This window comes from Podarcis liolepis, assembly GCF_965112155.1.
Source record: "Podarcis liolepis genome assembly, chromosome: 5".
Taxonomy (NCBI): domain Eukaryota; kingdom Metazoa; phylum Chordata; class Lepidosauria; order Squamata; family Lacertidae; genus Podarcis; species Podarcis liolepis.
The window spans coordinates 93,485,768-93,509,730 of NC_139556.1; the positions used below are offsets into that span (position 1 = coordinate 93,485,768).

The following is a 23,963-nucleotide window of genomic DNA, read 5'->3' on the forward strand; positions in this document are numbered from 1 at the left end:
TTTTACCATGTCACCCGGGAATGAGTTGGCACCATGGTTCTCATGTGAATCACCAACCCACAGCATGAGTTCATCAGCAACCAGGAAGGGCACGCTCTCGGATGGACAGAGCTGTTCCACAAGAATGTGACAGAAAATGTCAAAAGAAAAGCTTCACTGTCCCAACTGATCACTCAATGAACCCAGTGAGCTGCTACATTCAGTGTTCACTATAACACATCCACCCCTCTCTGAATGACATAGTTCTGTTGTGGAGGCCTGAGATTTGGAGCCAGTTTCTGTGCAAGGCAGAAGAAGCTGCCTTATAATGTCAGGCTAATGGTCCATCTAAGCCAGCATTGTCCACCCTGGCTGGCAGAATTCATAGAAAGGTTGCAGGTGTGGTGTGTTTGGCACTGATAAACAGAAGACTTGAGATTGGAGGGTTTCGGGGAAGATCTTTCTTCCCCAGTCTCCAATTGCAGCTGCCTGTATGTACTTCTGTTTTCAAAGAGAAAGCTGAATGTTCAGAATGTGGACTGGGTGTATCTATTCACATTTCAAATCACGATGTGATTGCTTCAGCTTGCCCCAACCTTACAAAAGCGCCCATATGCCATGCATCTGATGAAATGGACTCTAGCTAACAAAAGCTTGCATTGCGGATAAATTTGTTAGTCTTCTTAAAAGTTACCATATTTTTCGCTCTATAACACGCACTCGACCATAACACGCATGTAGTTTTTAGAGGAGGAAAATCTGTAGGCATGCCACCCGTAGGCATTCCCTCCATAACACGCACAGACATTTCCCCTTACTTTTTAGGAGGAAAAAAGTGAGTGTTATGGTGCAAAAAATACGGTATTTTTTATTGCAAATTTATTCACCTTCAAGTTGTCTCCTTAACATTTTTGCTGCAGCAGGCTAACATAGCTATCTACCGGGAACCTGATCCAGGCAAATCAATCTTCTGCTGGACACAATCCAGCCTTGGATGCTTTGCAGAGGCATGGGATACGTGTCTTGGATTGTGAACTGAGTTGTGAGCATTTTGAATTCTGGATCATGGCCATTTGCTATGCGCACTGATTGGCCCAAAGTAATGGGCCTCCGTGGGGACGCCGGTGGCGCTGTGGGTTAAAGCACAGAGCCTAGGGCTTGCCCATCAGGTTGGCGGTTCGAATCCCCGCGACAGGTTGAGCTCCCATTGTTCGGTCCCTGCTCCTGCCAACCTAGCAGTTCGAAAGCACGTCAAAGTGCAAGTAGATAAATAGGTACCTCTCCGGCGGGAAGGTAAACGGCGTTTCCATGCGCTGCTCTGGTTCACCAGAAGCGGCTTAGTTATGCTGGCCACATGACCTGGAAGCTGGACATCGGCTCCCTCGGCCAATAAAGCAAGATGAGCACCGCAACCCCAGAGTCGGCCATGACTGGACCTAATGGTCTGGGGTCCCTTTACCTTTACCTTTTAATGGGCTTCCATGGTCCATCCCAACTCTAAAATTCTATGAATCTTTGCTTGAATCTAAAGTTCAGTTAGCTTACTGCAGTGTGGATTGGTCTGGCGCAAACAGCAAAAGGACTCCTTTTGAACGCACTCTTGCACATTGGAAGCTAAAGCCTCAACATTCAGACCATTCTTAACAATTTTGCTTGGAAACAATTTTGCTTGGACATTTGTTGTCTTCTTATAACAATATATCTCTACAGCTATTGTTTTGCAGAATATTCTTCTTATTGCCTCCTCTACCCTCTACTCCTCTACTTTTTTGGTTTCTTCCCATTTCCATTAGCCTCTTGAAACTTGTTTTCTTGATTAAATATAATTAGCTCATTGATTCATTTTTATGCATTTGATATTCTGCTGTACTCCATTATTCCCATTGTTCAATCTTTTACCAAACCATTATTTGATATGTTATATCTTGTCATTATAAGGGTGATTTTGCAGCCCTGTGTTAATTCCTAAATAAAGAATTGAGGGGCAGGGAGAGAATCCTGAAGAGGAGTCTTATGGAGTCTACATGACTCACTGAACCACTTTTCTCTCTCTTTAATTTCCAGACACCAAGAAACTTTATGAACTTAGATCTGTAAAGAGACTCAAAATCCCATTGAATTCAGTGAGATTTATTTATGAGAAAGCATGTTTAGGATTGTTCCTCATATCCTTTGGAGCACTTGCTAAGGCACACAAACTTTCTTTTCGACTTTGCTTACAGCCAGTAATTGACACCCTTTCCTGAAAGCCAGTAGGTACCTCTACTCCCTCCCTCCCTCCCTCCCATGCATGCAGCTATCATTTTATAGGATAATATTTACTTTGGATAATTTTAAGAAGGAGTCAATTAGCATTTATATCAGACAGGATTTTTTAAATAAATAAATAAATAAATTGTCTTTATATCGGACCATTTAAAAAAGGAGAAGCCAATAAAGTTTTGATGTGTGGGCTTTTAGTTGTTGCTGTTGGTGGTGAAATTATTGGTTGGACTGTATTCTTGGTTGCCTCTGGTTTTTAACCAGCACATCTTGAAGTAGCTGTTGTGGTGGAAAAGGCAACACTACTTGTTCTAAACACCGCTCTTCACTTTTAATGGGAAACTCAAAACATTTTTTTTATATTAATTGTCTTCTTGATGTTAGAATTTTGAACTTAATGGCAGAGCAGACAGCGCAAAAAGCAAACAATTAAAACATTTTATGTATTTGATCTCTGATAGGCATCTCTGCAAGATAGATTTTAACATTTTTCCTTCTTAATTCCGCCCCCCTTCCAGTAAGAAGGATAAGCTTGGAGTGCCCAGTCGCCGTGGTAACTGCCAGAAAAATTCTCCAGAAGTTTGAAGAGGTCAGCTAACAGGGTCAACAACTCTGGCCTCTTTCTGAGCTGGGGCAGGCAGGCCCCATCCTGCTGGCAGAATGTTCGCCAAGGCCTAACCCTGGGAGGTGGGCCATTCCAGCTCTGATATAAATTTTTTGAGTCAGTTCACGGCCTGGACTCTCCAGGTGGCCTCCAAAATCGATGGTGACCTCTTGACCCTGTCTAACGTCGGCATCGCATCCAACCTAAGGAAGGATTTAGGGAGGAATGACAGCTTTCCACTGAGTGTTATTGGGGACAGTACAAACAGTTTGGGAAGCAAGGAGGTAGGTATGAGGAGACCAGGTCATTAAAAGCATATTAAAAAACAATTGCAGTGGTTGAGATGGGGCGGGGGGGCGGGCGGGCGGGAGGAACAATCCTTGTTAATGGTTACTTTCTGGTTAGCATTTATTTATCTATCTATTTTTTGTTTGTTTGTTTGTAAATCTTTGCAGAGGGCTGCTTCCATCCTTGTCTTCAGATCGTGCTTTTAACGTTAAGGACATCCCTGTTTTTTTGCTGTAGAAAGGGGGCTTTTCCTTTGTGCTGGAAGTCAAAACTCTTTTTGCATCCACATATAAATAACAGATGGGTAAATAAAAACGGATAGATTCAGAACACAATAGTCATTTTCCTTCACTGTCTAGGTATCTTCCTAGAATTGCTAAAAATGTATGTATTAAAATGCCTCTTCTGCTTTTCTTGGCAGGAATAGTCCAGGAATTGTTAAAGAAGGTTCTATATTCAAAAGAGTAACTTTGGAATATATGCAACCATCCTGAGATTTAACAAAACATTAAGGGCACAGTCCAGCCAAAGCTAAGCACATTCTAATCCCATTGATTTTCCTGGGACTGACAAGTGCTTAACTTTGTTTGGATTGTGCCCAAGTAAAACAGGTGCTTTAAAAAATTAAGACAAGGAAATTACATGGTATGCAAAAAATGCTCTGGAATGAGGGTGAGCTGGTTTAACTGGGCTGTTCCACTTCTGCTTTGTAAAACAAATAGTTAAGCGCACATTTGATTCCATGGGATCCAGTTCTAATGTGGGGAAGAAATGTAATCTGCACAAGATAACAAATATTCATAGGTAATTTTATGTAAGTGTTTTATCAGCGCCAGGAGTTTGCTAACAAATCAGTTGAACTCTGAATTCCTTAGCAAGTGGATTCTTTGTTCAGCTTTATTTACAAAAATAGAATCCAGTGCTACAACCATTACTCATGTAGTCCTCATGTATAGAGGCACTCTTGCCACAGAGCAAGGTGAGAAGGATACTTCAGGCAGCAGAGTGTGGGCACCAGGAAGAATGGGAGGGAGAGCTAACCCCATGTCCTGTTCACACCCAGCCAAGGAAGGCAAATGCCAGCTAGTTAATACTTTGTTGACAAAAGCACACACACTTCTAGTGCCTACTATTTTCCAGATCCGTGCCTGGTGGAGCATTTGACGCAACAGTGGGACCATGCGCCCCCAGGGTTATGTACCCTTGTCTGATGGAGTGTGCACATGCAACCTGAGACAACTTCTTCCTGGAAGTCGTTGCTGTGCTTGCCTCTTCAAGCCCCTCCTGGCTCTTAGGAGACAGCAGGGTAGATGGCAGCAGCAGTTTGACTGGCCCATCCCTCATCTGATCAGCCTCGTCCTCTGCTTCCAACCTGCCCTGTGCCCCCACCTCCTTCTCTGACTGCTAGGACCCTTCTCCTAAACCCCATAAATTGCTGCCTCCCTTTCCTGGGTCCTCCTCTGGCCCCGTTGTCTCCGTCGCACAATCATCAGGGCCCTGCCAGTCCCTGTCACCCCACAGAGCATAATCCACCAGGAGATTCTCCCCACATAAGCTCTGCTGAGATGTTGTTGTTTAGTCGTTTAGTCGTGTCCAACTCTTTGTGACCCCATGGACCAGAGCACGCCAGGCACTCCTGTCTTCCACTGCCTCCCGCAGTTTGGTCAAACTCATGCTGGTAGCTTCGAGAACACTATCCAACCATCTCATCCTCTGTCGTCCCCTTCTCCTTGTGCCCTCCATCTTTCCCAACATCAGGGTCTTTTCCAGGGAGTCTTCTCTTCTCATGAGGTGGCCAAAGTATTGGAGCCTCAGCTTCACGATCTGTCCTTCCAGGGCTGCACTCAGCACTCAGCACTCAGGGCTGATTTCCTTAAGAATGGAGACGTTTGATCTTCTTGCAGTCCATGGACTCTCAAGAGTCTCGTCCAACACCATAATTCAAAAGCATCAATTTTTCGGCGATCATCCTTCTTTATGGTCCAGCTCTCACTTCCATACATCACTACTGGGAAAACCATAGCTTTTACTATACGGACCTTTGTTGGCAAGGTGGTGTCTCTGCTTTTTAAGATGCTGTCTAGGTTTGTCATTGCTTTTCTCCCAAGAAGCAGGCAGCTTTTAATTTCGTGACTGCTGTCACCATCTGAGATGACCTGCATACAATTAACGTTGATATACAATGAACATGTGCTTTTCTCGTTTATCAGAATGTTCACAAAATATTGGGATTGAGGATTGCAGCTCAGGGGTAGAACACCTAACATGCATGGGAAAACTCAATGTACGACTCTTTGCATCATTAACTAAAGCCGAGGGGGGAGCCTTTTTCAGTTTGAGGGCCATACGACCTCATAGGCAACCTTCTAGGGGCTGCATGTCAGCAGTGGGCAGGGCTGCAGGCAAAAGTGGGAAGAGCTTTAATGGATGTGACTCACACCTTCATCCAAAAGGCTACATTCCAGCCTTATGAACATCAGAGGTGTCTACATTCACCCACATATCTCCATCATCTAGGCCAGTACAAAGCATCATATTCCAGCCAAGGAGGACACAGAGGAGAACTGATGCAGGGTGTGACCTGGGGAAGAGGCATGGTCCAGGAGAGTCCTGAGGGCCAGATAAGGAAACACAGAGGGCCGCATGGGAGACCCCGGGCCTGAGGTTCCCCACCTCTGAGTTAAAGGAACTTGGGTAGGAAGGCAGGAAAAGGCCACTGCTTGAAATCTCATGGAGCCACCTGGAGTCAGATTCGCAGAATATAGTGAGGTAGGTGGACCCATGGCCTGACATAAGGCAGTTTAATATGTTCAACTTTGTTGTGCTTGCATTACTTTGATGCTGAATTTTAGAAATAATTTTGCAGGGGAGAAGGCATGTGGATAACCCAGAACGTAACCAGCAGTTTCAGAGGCTATTAGAATTGCCCACAAGTGAACTCATGAGTTCCTTATACGAAACTCAAAGGGGAACTTACTTCCCTGTGCAAGTTCCCCATTGGGCATTGCTGAGAGAAACTTCAAAAAGCAGAACCGTGACACTCTGGTTGGTGCGAATAACACCCAGTGTCTTCTCAGGACTCTATAAATCTGAACCAGTTTATCAAGCCTCTTGTACTGATTTGGCTGCCACCCAAAGAGCCCTGGGAACTGCAGTTCTGAGAAGAGGCTACAGAGCATTGACAAAGGATCAAGCCCCAGCATTTGGAGCCGGGAAGGGAAGCGTCTTACAATTAAATGGGCTTCAAACTGCATTAAATTTGTTGCACTATGAGACACTGTCCTGAGAAATACTCTGTCCCGATAACTTAATATTTAATTTAAGAAAGGGGGGAAGATGTTACACCTTTTACATTTGGGTTGTTGTTGCTAGAGAATTCAACATTTAGAAGACGGGAGACATTATAGAGATGTATAAAATCATGTATGGCATAGAGAAGATGGAGAGAGAAAAGTTTTTCGCCCTCATGACACCAGAACATCAAGCTGAATGTTAGAAGATTCAGGACAGACCAAAGTATGTACTTCATGCAGTGCATCATTAAACTATGGGATTTGCTCTCACAAGTGGCACTGATGGCCACCAACTTGGATGGTTGTAAAATAGGATTGGGCCAATTCATGGAGGAAAAGGATATCAGTGGCCAGTAGGCATGCTGGCTATGTTCACCTCCACTGTCAGAAGGAGTAATGCTCCTGAATGCCAGTTGCTAGAAATTGCAGGAGGGAAGAGTGCTGCTGCACCCAGGTCTTGCTTGTGGGCTTTCCTTGGGTATCTCGTTAGCCAGTGTGAGAACAGGATACTGGACTAGATGGGTCATTAGCTTAATCCAGCAGGCTCTCCTTATCCATGCAAAGTTTTGCCAGGAAGACCAGGAGCAGGATCTGGAGTTTAGACGAGCACAAGAACAGGAGGGTCAATGGAGACAAATTTCAGTGAAGAAGGTGGAAGTCACAGGAACACAATGCAGCAAAAAAAGATTCCTGTTGTTCAGTTAAGCCTTGATAGCTGATGTGGAAATGTTTGCAGCTAATCAGATTTATCAGGGATCACTCAGGTTCCTGTGGGATTGGGTGACCCTTTCACTCTTAAGTGCTGGACTACAGCAAGGACTTGGGAATCTGATGAGCTGTCTAAAAAGACAGCTTCAGGGCCTTAAATGAAAACCTAAAATACCACAGGTGAGACATTTCAGTTGAAATAAAATTATGGCTTAATGAACTTGCATTATTGTTGTTTGGTCTGGTCTGGAGGGAAGATCTGGGTTGTTTGTCAACAGACATGAAGGGTTTCTATTAGAGTAACGTAATATCAATGTAAATTTGAGGCTCTTATTGGGCATGATGTACTCTGTATTGGATGTAACTCTTACAATGTTGAATGAAAAATTGAGCACTGCATTCTGAACAGAGCTGTAGAAATTATCTGTAATGATCAGCTCCTTCCTGCTGAACTCACATCACCTAGAATACAATTCTGTGCATAAAGAGAGAGCGGGGACAGCCAGGGGGACCCACCTTGAAATACCTGCAGAGCAACTTTAATTACTGCCAGGTGCTAAAGCTGCAATCCTATGTACACTTACTTGGGAGCAAGCCACAGTGAACTCAGAAGGGCTTGTTTCTGTGTAAACATGTATAAGACTGAAATGCATAAGAAAAGACAAAATCTCTTCCTCATCCCTGGTGACTGACCAATTTGACCTTTCCTTTCCCCAACATGTGGATCTGTTACATGGTCAGAAGTGGCTCAAACATCTTTTTCTTCCATGTGTGAGTAGCGCTACCATCTGAAGCATGTATTTTGGGAGACAACTTCCCAAGTGAAATGAGAGATTGCAAAAGCCCATCTGCCAAAGGCAGCATTCAATGGCATTTGCAGTCCTTCTATTCACATGCTACTTTAAAGTGAGGACTCTTCTTTTCTCCATGAACCAGCAAAGCAGAGAAACTGCTCCCACACATAGGAGTAGTAGCCAATGTACTTGTTCTGTTACTGCAAGGATTTCCATTTGCGCAGCAGAACTATCCCCTCTCTTCTCCCAGTGTGCCCTGCATCCTCCCCCAATCTGTTTTGCAGGGTTGGAGAAAATCCCATAGGGGGGGTGGGGTGGGGAGGGAAGTTCTGCTGCGCGGTCAAAAGTGTTTGTGCTGATGGAACGCGTGTGCGGAATACCGGCCATAATTTTCCTTCCTGGAAAGGAAACTTTATGAAAGGACCATAGATTTATATGGCACTTCAAAGCATTAAAAAAAGAAAAGAAAAAGTTCCATCTACGTTATCTTGTACTCCTTGTAACAGTGCTTTTCCCATTCCATATGCAGATGGATTGGCATAAAGTCTGAGGAAGTGTGAGTTCAATGGAGAGGCAAGATGTGAATCAGAGGCTTCCTGGTCAGTACACCACAGCTGTGTCAGGATGTCCAGTCAAATATAACTAAGGTGCTAGGCCTGGTCCCCATGCTGTGAGGATGTGGGTGTACATGTTCACCTGCACAGAAAAGCCTGCCACAGGCTAGGTATATGCAACTGTGTTTGGAGCCTAACTGTTAAGCCAAACCTTCCCGCTGATTTTCTTCCCCAAAGGTGTGTTATTGGGGAACAACTCCAGCTCACCTCACAGTTCTTCAGCTGTGTCTTTGGCCTTGGTGCTCCAGAGGAAAAGGCAGGGAGCCCACCTTACCTCTGAAGATTTCAGGTAAGTAAAATGTCTTTCTCAACCCTGAAGCATCTCATCTGGGTACCAAAATAACTACACATCTATCCTTCATTAAATACAGACACATCTGCCTCAAAACAAGGTCCATAGTAAGCATAAGTGCTGCAAGGAACCAATTCAGTGTCCACTGCTGCTGGGGAGGACTCAGCCCTGCTCCCGCCACATTGAATCAACCCACAAGCCCAGGCCACAACGGTTGGCCCCAGGTGACCTGCTTATTCAGGTGTGGCCCATCCTGTTTCGCCACCTGAGGGAAAAAGGAAAGGTGTTGTCTCAATGCTTCTCTGCCAGTGGTGAAAGAGACGGAGTGCCCATGGGGGCACCACCTCTTGGGGTTCCACCCCCTGAGGCAGCTGCCTTAGTCTGCCTCATGGGTGGGCTGGCCCTGTGTTTATTGAGCATTCAACGTTATCCATCTGCATGCAAATGAGCATTCATTCTGATTTGTTTGTGGGGAGGTTTGATATGACACTGTGTCACGCAATGGTGATCCCACCCTTTCCAGTGCACTTCCCCATAACTTCCATTACTGCAGAATGGCCCGGTTTGTTTTGGCAGTGGGCTTGTTGCACAGGAGTCCAAATCCACTTCAGCAGTGCAGCCCTCTCCTATATCACTTTAACTATCATGGATTCCTCCCACCCCAAGAATCACGATAACTGGTTTGTTAAGAGCCTCCTAACAGCTCTCGGCACCCTTAACAATGGACAACACCCATGCTTCCTTGTGGGGAGGGGGAGCCATGGCTGCTGAAGTGATATAAGAGGGCTTTAAATATACGGTGTTGGTGTGACCTGAATTTGTTGGCATGTCACTGAATCCCACCTGCAAAATAGCAACAAGTCTGGAAGCATCCGGAGTGCGATGAACTGAAAACAGCTATGCTACACAATGTACCCATCAGCACAACAAGCATTGCTCCCTGGCAACTCCAGGAAGGATGGGAATGTCCTCTGCCTACAATCCAGAAAAGTTGCACCCAGTTGGTGTGGACAATAATGAGCTAGATGGACCAGTGTAACGTGGTATGAGGGAGCTGCCTCAGTTCCTCTCAAGCCATCAATCTGTCTTGTCATGAGAGGCAGTCAAGGGAATTTAAAAAACTTTACCTAAGCAAAATAAAGCTAGTCAATAAAATTTGACCATCTCTGAATCTTAAATGTGGCACTCAGTAAATGAGAGTTTAACAGGGCTAGTTCTAGAAAGCTTTGGTTTCTCTACAACCTCATATGACAGCATTGTGTTAAGGCCAGTTAGCTAGCGACCAACAGTGGCAGTGGACCTGTTTTGTATCTTGTCCCTGTCTTAGCTTATTATTTAATGGAGGGTTGTTGGGGTTCTGATTGATTGATTGATTGATTGATTGTGTGTGTATGTGTGTTGTCATTAAATCTATATATCAATTTACTTATGCAATGTGCCTCATCAATCCATTGGTCCTTATTTCTTAAAGCAGTGTTGTGTGGTGGTTGGCGACAGCTATTTCAGCTAAACTAACTAGAAAATAGGGTCAACTTCCTGAAGACCCAGAAACTCCAGGTCAGCGTGCGGATTTGAACTCAAGCTTCCCCAATACCCCTTGGTCAACATGACATCCAGCGGCGGACTCACCTTCACAAAGGTGCATTTTCTTCCCACTGCAAACTGCACGCCGCACATCAGAGCATGGAAATGCAGCATGCAGGAAATTAAGAGGTGAAATAATGGAAGGCGAGACCCACACGGGGTATATGTGCCGACGGAGGAATGGTGGATTTTTGAAACAGTAGATAATGTCTTGGCCAAGATCTCCTTAAGCCTGGGTCTGATGGGTGAGGTCTTTAAGACATCCAAGGCCTACTCCATTAAGAGCTTTAAAAAGGAACAGCGCAGGCTTAAAGCCAATCCCTCTCTTTAGAGACAACCATGGTGGGCGTAATATGATCGCGGCAGTGCAAGGCCATGAGCAAACACGCAGCTGCATTCTGAAGCCAGGCGCATCAGAGAAGCTTGTCAGCAATCAACTGTCAGAATAACCAGGGCGTGGGTTGCTGCTGAAGGCAGAGCCCGCGCCAAGACCCCTGCTTCTGAGAGCCAACGTGGATCTGCAGAGAGGATGTTGAATTTGGAATGGCACCACGTGCCTCTATTGATGTTAAAATCACTTACCTCCCTGCTTTATCTGTGAACAGAGCAAACAGGTGGTTGAACAAATGGGGCACAACTAGTCTGGCTCTGTGAGGCAACACGAAGCAGTAGCTAGGAATGAATGAAGAACTGTTCTGTGCATCCAGATCAGCGGGGGGGGGGGGGATGTGACTCTTGTTTGTGTAAGTTGGGAGGGGTGAAACTGGCATGTCTCTCCCAGAGCGAATTGTACAAGTTATTCTTTTATATATATATATAAATTCATATGCCACACCCTCTACTCTCAAGAGTTCCTGTACATTTAGAACTTGTGCAGGAGGGATGCACAAATTCTGCCTTTCTTGCTAGATAATTTGCAGTGGGGAGGATGGTGTGATGCAGGTGCATTGGCAGGGCATCTGCAGCAGAGATTGCTAAAACACTCAGATAAACTTGCTGACAAGAAAAACAGTTCAACGTGGAACAGACTTCCTCCTCTGCTTTACTGCAGGCATTTAAACAGGTTGCAGAGCCATTTCTCATAAATGCTGTTGATGCTTCCTATGTTGAATATTCCGATTAAGCAGTAGGTTAGTCTGGATGACCTCCAGGATTCATTTCAACCACAGTTTTAAATTGCAATGGTTCTATATCAGCATGGCCTGACTCACAGGGTTGTTGTGAGGATAAAAGGAGAGAGGAGAAATATTCTTTATTTGCTCTTGAGTTTTGCGGAGGAAGGACGAGTTTATAAAGGCAAGTAGTAATTGTAAAAATTGTTCCTCCTTCCCCGACAAGGAACAACAGCAGCAGCAACAATAACAATGCACTTTCTAGCCAGTCTATGAGTGCTTGAGGGCTTGAAACTTAAAAAATAAATAAGTGAAAACTGAGGTTCTTGGGATGAACATAATTCTGTGGCCAGTAGCAATTACAGTGCAGGTCTAGTTAGAGTACAATAGCACACTGGGGATAAATATTCCCAAGGTACAGGTGGGGGAATTGATGTAGACAGAGCATGACTAAATCAGTGGCCCACACAATGAGTCCTTGGCCAAGGGGAGCTTAACCTCAGGTGCCCCTGAGTTACACCTGGGGCACTGATCCCACAACAGCCTCTCACTCACTCGCTCGCTGATGATGACTGGTGAGTAATCACTTTCATTTTCCCTTTACTACATCTCTCTCTCTCTCTCTCTCTCTCTCTCTCTCTCTCTCTCTCTCTTGTTACCCATGAGTTATGATAACATGTAAGCAGCTTATAGAATTCTTATCAGTAGACGCTGAACACAATGCAACAATTAACTCTTAACGACAGCCGCCTCTAACTATGAGTGACATGTCATAAATTATGTTTGAACTGGCTCCTTCCACTCTGGAGAGTCTCTCCGCCACACAGCCAGACCTCATAAAGTTGCACTCGCAGGCTTAATCCCACTTGGACGGGTGCCCTGCCTCTCTCTCTCTCTCTCTCTCTCTCTCTCTCTCTCTCTCACACACACACACACACACACACACACACACACTCCCAGCCCCAAACTTGGGCACAGTCGCCTTTCCCAACAAGGGAACAATCTTTGTTTCTGTTACCTTATTCGGCCAAAGACCTGAACAACTAGCTATGGCATTAGCAGGGCCTGCAGGCAGGACTCTCGGCAGGCCAGCCAACCTCCAACAAACCCCTTTTTATCCTCTGGTTTCTAGGAAGAATTATGATGGCGGTGCCCTGCTGCTGATGAGTCAGATCTGTGGTGGGCCTGGAGAGAAGTCCTGTAAGTGGGGTGTACTGTAAAACAGGGGCTCCCATTCATCAAGGACCCTGTGTGTAATAAACCACAAAAACGGGGGGGGGGAGGGGAGGGAGGAAGAGAAGGGGGGAAGCAGCTGCAGAGAGCAGGAACAAACAACCCAGCTCATTCTTTAGGAGCCAAAAGTTTCTAATTTGCTGCTGGGCGGCTCAGCTCCCTGGCATCCTTTAGGAGCGGACAATGTCTGGCACTTGCTTGCACCCAGTTCTGCTCCTAGAAGTTCTGAGGTCCAGGGAACAGCTTTGTTTGGAACCCAAAATGTAGGCACAAGTTGAATAGAGAAAGAAAAGCACCACTCAGGGACATCAGAAAAAGTTTAAAGTTTCGCTGTGTGGGGGCCCTGAATCTAGCCGACCTACTGGGGGTAGGGGGTGAAATGGTACTTGGCCTTGTCTCTGGAGGCAATTATAAACAAAGCATCATGTGAGCAGTGAGAGAGGAAAGGGAGTCTGATGGATGTATAAGGAAGTTTGTGGGGGGAGGTGAGAGAGTGACATATTCTGGAGCAGCTGAGACCACTAGGTGCTGCTTTTTTCAGGAGCAGGCTAGATATTTCCCCCAGCTTCAAATTGCACAGCCAGCCATGCATCCGCTTGCTAAAAATGCAAGTTTTCAAAATTTTAAAAGTGAAATACTTTGATAAAAAGCATATAGAAAAGGAAGGAGAAGAGATGGGTGTCAAAGAGTTAAGAAATATTTGGTCTAGGCTTGCATTAAGGGGCCTCACAGTCAGGTTGGAAAATGTCGTGTGAGACCACCTCTCCTATAAAATAACCCAGAAGAAAAGTGGAAATTGCAAAATAAACTGGTGCTTCCTACAGTCCTTATTTCCCAGGACCAAGTTCCACACAAATTGAAAATAAATAGCCAATGGATTATATGTGAGGAGTAAAGTATAACCAACCTTTGGACTGATCCAAAATGAGAGTGATTGGTAAAATAATTTAGAGTGAGTTAAAAAGTAATTGTAGATTTTGTTTCTTGCACCAAACTTTTCAGAAAAAAGTGATTATCTCCCTTTTCACCCATCACCATGCCTCAATATTCCAATCTCAAGAGGGGAAAAATGCAACAGAATTCAGATTTGCTTTGATAACTATTAATATATTACATGAATGACCTTTAATGCCCATTTTGTGCCTCAGCCAGGTTGCACCTGGGGCAGGTCTTGCCATCTCCCCATCCTTGCTATGTTACTGAAGTTAGGTATGTGTTCTGCAACCGCTTAGTGATTCATAAGAGAGCAGATGGCATGAACACTGACACAGGTTGCAATTCCAGACCATTGGCTCATGTAGTGAAGCTCAGGGTCCTGACAACTTCCCTCTGGAAAATATGCTTCTTACACGTTTTGAGGTATTGCATTGTACCCAACCCTCAAATAGCAAAATGCACTCGCTTGGATAATGCAATTATTTTAACAGCAGGGAGGACACTTGAAATATGCAGTAGTGTGCAGGTGCCACAAGCCCATGACGTTGGTGGCAATGGACACCCATTTCATGCCAGCCCTTTTGTTCAGCCTAAAAAGCAGGGGCTCTTCCAGAAATGAGGTGTGTAAAATTCCCTCGTCGATTTCACCCTCCTCCGCCACCTTTCATGGACTTCTTAGTTGGATGCACTGCCCACACAAAACTGACATCGGGGATGGCCTTTTCTTTCTCTCTGGCGAGGGAGACGTTGCTGCTGTAACCACGGTTTGAGGATTAGGCTGAGAGATTAGAAAGGAATCCTTTCATTCTTGGTTTCCCAAGCAGGTGCAAGGCATTGTGGGAATGCCACAGGAAGAACTCCCCCTCCCTTCCCCACTGTTCTTCACCACAGGGATGGGATAGCACAAATTCCAGGAGTTGTTCCATCACAGCCAAGCCTAGACCCAGCTGACCTCAACGGGAGAGCAAGGGATGCTCAGCAGCATCCCCTGGGATGAGGTGCTTTGTGTGTGTGTAGATATGTGTGAGGATCCACACACCCCCTCCCCGGATGCATTAGGGTAGAAGGCATTCCTATGCTTCTGGAATTCCTGCAGGTGTTTCTGAATGCAAAGGGGTCCTTTCAGAGCCTCACATCTGCATCCATCATGTGCATTTGGGCATATGATCAGGCTGTTTGTTTGTTTGTCCGGCTGACTGACGTGGAGTGACTGGAGCTGTTGATCGAAGGTCATCAACAGAATAGCTCTGTTCTCTGGAGTTTACTGGACCCCAACCATCCTGGATGACTCCTGACAGCCTTCTGTTTTTTGGCGGACGCTGCACAGTAGTAGCAGGATTTCTAATAAAGTTGAAAACAATTTGTCTTTTTAGTGTGACAATTGCCTTTGGGGAAGGGGGAGAATGATCTAGGCTGTGCATTAAAAAAACAAAACTATGAGGATTAATATATCATGCTGTCTCATTGGCTCAATGTGCGTGACAAGATGTTTTTAAAAGATTAATTTAAAAAAAAAATCAACCAGAGCGCTAAGTTTTCGTCAACATAAGCAGCAGATTAATCTAATAAAGCACTCACAGATAATTTGGGGGAGGATTTAATTGGCAGGGCTGAGGGGCACTTTTGTTTTTTTTTCAGAGACCCTCTTAGCTCCAGCCCATTTTAGCATAATATGGACCGGAGAAGACAAGATCAAAAATGGATTTTCCTTTGGAGAATTATTGGCAGGGGTTTAGGTTGTCTCTCCCCACTTTTTCTTTTATGAAAATAAACTTCCTTCACGCTTGTTTTGCTATCCTCAAAATATATTGAGGTTTAGCACTATCCAGACTTATCTATAGTTGACTCTTTAATTAGTCAGTTGATCAATCATTGAGCATACAGGCTTAAAGAGAAAAGGCCCTTTGATTGGCTGGCCGTGGAAGCCGCTGGGGTATGTGTGACTCAAGCCACATCTCCCGGCTGCCTTGCTCCTCGCCTCCAGTATCACCAGCATCCTGTTTCCACTATGAGGGTCTGCTGGGCAAAGCTCTGGGATTCAAGCGCACCATCAGTTCCAACTTCTCTGAATACCTAGCCAGCTAGCACTCCCAAGAGACAGTCCCAGCACAGCAGACCCTACAATAGGGATGGGGAATCTCAGGCCCTGAGATTCTGCTCTCTGGGCAATTGGGACTCTCCCAAGGCTACAGCCCTCACTTCCCTGCCATTGAATCATAGAATCATAGAATCATAGAGTTGGAAGAGACCACAAGGGCCATCGAGTCCAACCCCCTGCCAAGCAGGAAACACCACCAGAGCACTCCTGACATATGGTTGTCAAGCCTCTGCTTAAAGACCTCCAAAGAAGGAGACTCCACCACACTCCTTGGCAGCAAATTCCACTGTCAAACAGCTCTTACTGTCAGGAAGTTGCACCCATTGTTTGCCTGGTTAGAACTCTGATAGTGCTTCATGTGCAGAAGCCTGTACAAAATGAAAATTTGCATTCATTGCTCTGCCCGTATTGCCTCTATTCCCACCCACTCAGAAGGCTGCTCAGTCACTGTGCAGGACACACAGCTGAGCAGCCCATTCTTTGGGACAGCAAGTGGAAGCAACTTTAGTCAATCAGCAAAACTCTTTTCACTGCTTTTAAAAAAAAATCAGTAAAAGTCCTTGTTAGATTATAATTGAATCTCTCTCCCTGGTTTTGGGGAGATAGTTGTGATCAGCTAGCAGCCTGCTTTGTTATCCTAGCATGCTGGTATATCAGGCTGTATGCATGATCTCAGCCTGCTCTCCTGAGAGCAGAGGAATCATGCTGAGTGGGAGGCCCTATCCCACAAGGCAGTGTACATGGGCCCACTGGTTTCCCAGCCAGGTGGTGACCAGGCCCAGATCTATTAAACTTCAGCAAGGAGGCTGCAAAGTGTGTCCTCTAACCATGCCCCTGGGACCATGACTTGATGAGCAAAGTGTGTGTGTGTGTGTGTGTGTGTGTGTGTGTGTGTGTGTACAAGAACCAAAGCCCCAAATTGAAGTTTCACTTAATATGAGCAGAAAGTGTAAGCGGTAGTTTAAGGATTGGTTGCTAAATGCCCATGAATCAAGATTGCAAAGAAGATAGTAGGAGAACAGGATGAATTTGCTTGTGTTCTTCTTCCCTTCCCATCCCTTTTACCTTTCGTGCCATTCATTTTAAAATTGAAGGTCCAAAAGCAGGGACTTTTTATTTATTAATTTGTAGGCTACTATGGGGTATAAATGCTCTGGATGAACGGATCTCCCAAACAGTGTGACTTACAGCACAAACCTAACTTGGTCTACTTGGGATTAAGTTGTGTATAGGACTCAGTGCCTTTAGAAGGCTGCTAGAAAAGGAAGTTCTCTAAATAAACTCGCTTTCAGGATTTGAAAACTATCTTTCAAAGTTCAAAATTCACAACAATATTTTTTTTTTGGCGTTTATTTCTTAAAATACAAGCTCGTTTTATAGCATTTTTTCCTGTTATGAACTGATTTGAGTAGTCTGCTCTTTTGATAATGAAACACACACACTTTAAACTATTTTCCACATTTCAATCCCTGGCAGAGTGCTTCCTAATGAGCCAGAAATTGAAACTTTGCCTCCTTTGTCCTTAACACTGGAAGCAGAATCTCACAGTAATCCACTGTGGATCAATCAATTGTGGACTGAATCCACAGCAGAACAATTTAACAAGCCACCCAGAAAGAGTGAGCTGTTTTGTAGAAAGACGGGGCCCTACATTAAAATATATATACCTTACATTTAAAAGTTTGCTTTCCACAAACTGTTCAGAGTTGCTGAATGATCTCCAGAATGCAAATGCAAGACGCAAAATAAAACAAAACCAGGGCAAACCCAACAAATCTAAACATTTCTAGAGCTGTTATATTGCTGGCAAGCTATTAAGATTTAAATTCAAGTTGCAAATCAGATTCTCACTATTTCTATCATTGCCAAGGGAAACTTTGGTGAGCAGCCCTACATATTCTTTTCTTTTTTTAAATGAAGAGTTGGTGATGGAAGAGTTAAAGATACAATGAAAGGCTGTTTTTAATTTCAGCATGAGCACCACTGATGCACTCTGAAAATCTATCCTGCAATGCTGAAATCCTAAATTGCCAGTGCCCTGCGCCCCACTGGAACATTTCAGTCTGCTGTTAGTGATCCTCAGCATGTGAAAGATTTGAAGGGGGAGGTGAGCTCTCCAAAGAGGGGTTGGAGCTTGGGGTCTTTGTAGCCCAGAGGCAAAACATTGTGAACCTGTGGAGAAGGAACTCAGAAACCCCCTTGAGGCACCGGGAAAGAGACAGAGACAAAAAGCCTGTTACATGCTTGCAAATCACTCCACTGCTGTTATTTTATTTACTGGGGTCCGCAGGAGGATTGTTTCACTTGGCACAATTTTTTAAAGCTTTGTGATCTAGATTCTTTTTCTTCCCTTGCACTCTGTCAGAGTGGTGGAGTACCACTTGCACCGAGAAATGTGCAGAGGAAAAAAGACCCCCCAAAGCTGGGGGGGAAGGGAAGGGATGAATTAGAAATTATATTAGGAAAGAGGGAACGAGGGAAAAAGAGAGAAAAGTATGCGCAGATATCCAGGTCAACATTTTGCACCTGCTTTCAAGTTTGCAGGCTGTATTAAAAACAACCGAAATACTTGTGAAACACTTTGGGCCAGGCTTTCAAAGGCATGATATCCAAAATTGTTGTTTTAAACTTCAGGCTGCAGATACCTCCCCAACATGTACATGGGAAACTTTGCTATCCATGAAAGTAACATGGGAATTCATGCAAACAGACCAGGCACCCCAAAGTATGGCGGATTAACGAGTCAACAGCAGCAAACAAATTTACAGCTTCGGTTTTTTTCCTGAGAACTACAATCCAACAAAATGTAAGCGTTCTGATTCCCGCTGATGTCAGCAAGAGAGATTAAAGCTCATGTAAGCCCCACTGAAAGCAGAGGGTCTTCCTTCTGATTAAACATGCATTGGTTTGCATTGTTAGTACCAAATGCATTTCCCCCACTGAAATCAGTGGTGTATAAAGTGGTTTAACTTTGGCTGGATGCTGCCCATTAATTCGTTCAATGCTGTTATATATACCGTAAAATGAATAAAAGAGAGGGCATGGTCTGGCCAGTAATAAAACACTGAAAACACATGGATTTCAATAGGAGAGAATCAAACATAGGTCATCAACAATGCTAGTGATACTCATTGAAATTAAGAGACGTTCAATTTCAGAGGGTCTACTCTGAGTATGACTTAGATGGGCATGTGTTTAACTCTCCCACTCAAATGGATGAGACATGGATGCATAACTTTGATAGACCATGCCCTATGTATTAATAAATGTTTATTGTTTAGCACTGTGATTTAAAATTCTCAAATCAGCTAGGTGCACTTCAAGCAGCAATTCAGCACAAGGTAACCTTTTGAACTCAATGAGATTCTGGCTAGACGTGTGCATGATTATGCCTGTAGTCTGTGTTTGAAGGTTGCTAATTTATACTTGAGCTGCCTGTCCTTGTGCCCAACTAATAAGATTAATTTGATGTGAGTTTTAAGAAAATCATCAGTCCTTTGCTCTAGCTTCCTGATTGTGGCATAGTGTCATCAGAATGATGTGGTTTGGGGCTGATGTGTCTTTCTTTAGAGCAGAAGGCCTAGAACAGGGATGGAGGAACCTTCATGGCCTTCCAGATTTTGTTGGACTACAATGCCCATCATCCCTGACCATGGCCATGCTGGGAGTTGTAGTCCAACAACTCCAGATAGGCCTCATGTTCCGTATCCCTAGTCTATGCCTTATGAACCTATGACAATTGACTAAATTGGCAATAAGTAAGTGACACATATACTAGGAGGTCATGATTTAGAAGGTTGGTCACATCGTTCTGCGTGTGCAGATGCTGGAAAGCAGACTTCTGTGTTGAACAAATTCTAGATGAAGGCAGCTACCAAATTCCACTGAAAGTATAACTGGAGGAAAATTGGGGTTCAGCAACTGAGGGATAGCGTTTTGACATTTCTGAGAGTCTCACCTCTCCTGGTGAGCCAGAAATCACTGGTTGAGACAGTGTTTTAAACTGTTTTTAGTGGATTGTAGCCAGTGCTGGCCCTACTTAGAGTAGACCCATTGAAATTGATGGACCTACATTAATTTCAGTGTGCATAATCAGTGCATTGGATACAGCTCAGAATGTTTTTAACTGTTTTTCAATTACTTAATTTTTTAAAAAAACTTTTTGAGTATCAATGTGTTTGCTGCCCAGGGTAGCAAGGTGTACAAGGTGGGATATTTGTTGAAATAAGAGTAGCAGCAGCAACAACAATAATGCGTTCTTGGGGTGGGGGTGGGGATAGCTTAGTGATATGGCATTTGCTTTGCATATAGAAGGCTTTTGGTTCAATTCCTGGCATCTCCATCAAGTGCTAGGTGATGGGAAAAACCATTTCTGAGATCCCAGATAACCCCTGTTGGTCAGAAGACTACACTGGGCTAGATACTGAGACAGTGTGGTATAGTGGTCATAGCAGGGGTCAGCAAACTTTTTCAGTAGGGGGCCGGTCCACTGTTCCTTAGACCTTGTGGAGGGCCAGACTATATTTTTTTTGGGGGGGGGAATGAACAAATTCCTATGCCCTACAAATAACCCAGAGATGCATTTTAAATAAAAGCACACATTCTACTCATGTAAAAACACGCTGATTCCTGGACAGTCCGCTGGCCAGAATGAGAAGGCAATTGGGCCAGATCCGGCCCCCGGGCCTTAGTTTGCCTGCCCATGGGTCATAGCCTCTGACTAGGACTGGCGACACCCACACTCAGATTTTCACTATGCCATGAAACTTGTTTTGTGATTTTGAGCCAGTCACTCTTTCTTAGTCTAGCCTACCTCAAAGGGTTGCTGTGGGGTAAAATGGAAGTACATTGCGACTTGCATACCAAGTATACTGCCTGATGGAAGATTATAATTTGAAACCCATTTTCTTGCAACATTTCCTCAACTGAACCCCTTCCCCCCTAAACATGTGGTACCTATATGTCTCCTTTCAGGAAGCAGCTTTTTGTGTTTGAGTGTGTGTTTTTAATTGGGATGGAATGCTTTTTTTGGAGGAGAAACCCATCTCTCATCATGCCTCAGGTAGCCGCCACCCCCCATTTTAATACTAAATACAAAGAACCAACTGGATATCCCGATCCTGTCTTTCACCTAGCCAAGCCATGTGATTCTGAATTCATACAGTGGCATTTTGACTTCTAGTTCATCTGAAAGCACTGTAAGATCTTCTTGGTTGTGTGATAGCTTTTAAAGGGCAAAGTTGAGAAGGGGTAAAGCCATTTCACTCTTGTCTTATTCCTCAGCAATAAATTACTTTAATGTTTATTGTATCCTATTGTACAATAAAATTGTGGGTGTGTGGGTGTGGGGTGTTGTTATTGTCGTTGTCGTTGTCGCTGCTGCTCCTTTAGGGTGCAATCGCTCAAGCTCAGCCATTAGAAATAGGTCAGAACTTGAGATAAAGTTTAGATAATACATATGTGCAGTGTGTGGTTTGTGGTGCAGGAGAGAAAATACCAGCAACAAGGGGCGGGGGAATTTCAGTTGATGAAATCCCTCTCCTGGAGAAACGGGTTTACTGCGTAGTCCCCCCCACTCCCTGCCCTTGTTCTCTTTTGCCTCCCAACCAGTGTGGCTGGTAAGAAAAGCACTCTGCAGAGTTGGGGGGCGGGAGACAGAACGGAGGAGAGAGATGAAAAAAGAGAGAGTCACTTGCAAACAACACAAAAATGCTGTCTTTAGACAGCTCCAACTTAGGAAGTTGAAAAGAGAACAGGTAATAAGTGTGTAAGCCTGAAAAGTGTGTAGCTTCTTCCTCCTGGGTGACAGGTTTTCAGAGGTATTTGCAAGGTGCCTGAGCTGGTAATTAGCACCCAGAGCCAGATGCAGGAAATAGTTCTGGTCACCTCAGACACAGAATGCATAATAAGCTGAAGGGCTTGCTTTTCAATGGGTGATTGACTCCGAACAAAGGCCCCAAACAGAAGAGAGTGCAGGACTTAGAGAAGCGTAACCCAAGAGCCACTGGGCTCCTTTCCCATCAGTTTGCAGGGCTCCCCACCACCACCCCGTCACTCTCTTCTAAAGGCTGATAACATATTAAACATTTTGCAAGGCAACGTTTTCTTTAGCGGAAGAAAGAGCAAGGATCTAATGCGTTAGAAAGAAACGTTTTGATGGATAAGGGAAACATATACTGTTCGCAGCCAAAGAGAAATCGTTGGTGATTTATTCCCTACAGATACCACCAGAAGAACTTGCTTTAAAAACAAAACAAAACTGCATTCCTTCGCAGGGGGTTATTTAGGCAGAAGTCGGCAAGCCACTTGGGACCGAAGTTGATTTTGCCTCCTTGATATCAAATGTTTCAATGAATTAATTCAGTCGGGATGCACTGGAGTCTTTTCTTTCTTTCTTTCTTTCTTTCTTTCTTTCTTTCTTTCTTTCTTTCTTTCTTTCTTTCTTTCTAAAAAAATCTTTTTATTTTACAAGATTTATATAACACTTGATTGTAATACCTCAAAGCAGTTTATGAAAAGATTAGAACAAAATTATCAGTAAAAACACAGTTAAGAACAGCTATTCAACATGTTCAAAGAATGATCGAACATAAACTGAAAAACACACGCCGCCAGTCTACATGTTTAGATAACGGTAAAGGTAAAGGGACCCCTGACCATTAGGTCCAGTCATGACTGACTCTGGGGTTGCGGCGCTCATCTCGCTTTATTGACCGAGGGAGCCGGTGTACAGCTTCCGGGTCATGTGGCTGGCATGACTAAGCCGCTTCTGGCGAACCAGAGCAGCACACGGAAACGCCGTTTGCCTTCCCGCCGGAGCGGTACCTATTTATCTACTTGTACTTTGATGTGCTTTCGAACTGCTAGGTTGGCAGGAGCAGGGACCGAGCAACGGGACCTCACCCTGTCGCAGTTATTCAAACTTCTGATCGGCAAGTCCTAGGCTCTGTGGTTTAACCCACAGCGCCACCCGCGTCCCTTACATGTTTAGATAGGCTCGCCTAAAATGTTTTTAGTGGGTGAACAATGAGTGTACCTGCCTGATCTCAATAAGCAGGGAGTTTCAAAGTGTGCTGCCACACTAAAAGATCAATTTCTTACATATTTGTAACAAGACCTATGTGGTGCCTGTACCAGTGCCAGTTCCACAGATCAAAGAGGCTGAGTGGGCATATATGGGGGGAAGACTTTGGGCTGGTCTAGCAGGGCTCTCTTATTTTATGTTGCCTCTCTCTTGGATCAGAGACAGTGTGCCTCTGTATACCACCTGCTGGGAACTGTGAATGGGGAGTGTTGCTTTTGGTCCCTAGTTAAGGTCAGCCAAACCTCAGGGACCTGGGGAACCACCAGACCTGCCCCATCAGAGGCTCTCATTGATCCAAGGTTTGTGGCAATCCTCAAATTATGGGAAGAAAGGTGAGGCATTGTAGCCCCAGCAAGATAGCAGAGGCAAAGCGCTGGTGGGCAGGTAACAATTGCTCAGCTGAATTCTCAAAGTACCTGTTCCCATTTCTTAGTGATAGAGCTGGATGGAGCTTTCCCTACAGCCCTTGTGAGCAACTGGAAGACTTGATAACCATCATTGTACTGTATCTGATGTACGCTCATGCATACCTTTTCTATCATTTTCAGAGGTCTGTGTGGAAGTTTCTCATTTTGCGAATCTTCGATTCTTCACTTTTCCCTATAAGTTTGCAATTTTTTAAAAAAGATCCTCATGAAAGGTTGTCAGCATTTTCTGCTAATATACATGTGTTAGCATGCAATTTTCTCCAATACGCTCCAGTAAGCAATTTCCTCTAATGCCTTTTTGTGTTAATTTAAGCATATTATTTAGTTATTTATTTATTTGCCTGCCCTTCACACTAAGGCCTCAGGTCAGGTTACAACAATTAAAATACAGTATCACACAGTACTAAAAACAGCTTAAGATAACTTAAAACTGCAAAAATAAGGTGAGTTCTAAAAACATACATCTCAAGTGTCAAAAGCCAGAGAGAACAGGTTCATCATCAGCATTTGCCAAAAACCCTGAAATGAGTCCCACAAATGATATATTTGTTTATGCATACTTTCTCCAGTAAATGCTTTATTTGGTTGGAGAACATTGCAAAATTTGGAGAAGTGCGAATTTCCAAGGATGGAAATTACGGGTGGAAATTTCCG

The 23,963-nt window shown here is 44.3% G+C and overlaps 1 protein-coding gene across 1 annotated transcript in view; it reads left to right on the top strand.

The window, feature by feature from the left end:
• LOC310707418 (uncharacterized protein) overlaps window positions 1-23,963 on the top strand; it is a gene marked incomplete at its 5' end in the record, with an annotated part of 471,308 nt that overhangs the window by 418,271 nt on the left and 29,074 nt on the right. The window contains one exon of the mRNA XM_083504614.1: window positions 8,720-8,831. Within this exon, the coding sequence (XP_083360740.1) occupies window positions 8,720-8,831 (112 nt within the window). The remainder of the gene's footprint in view (window positions 1-8,719; window positions 8,832-23,963) is intronic.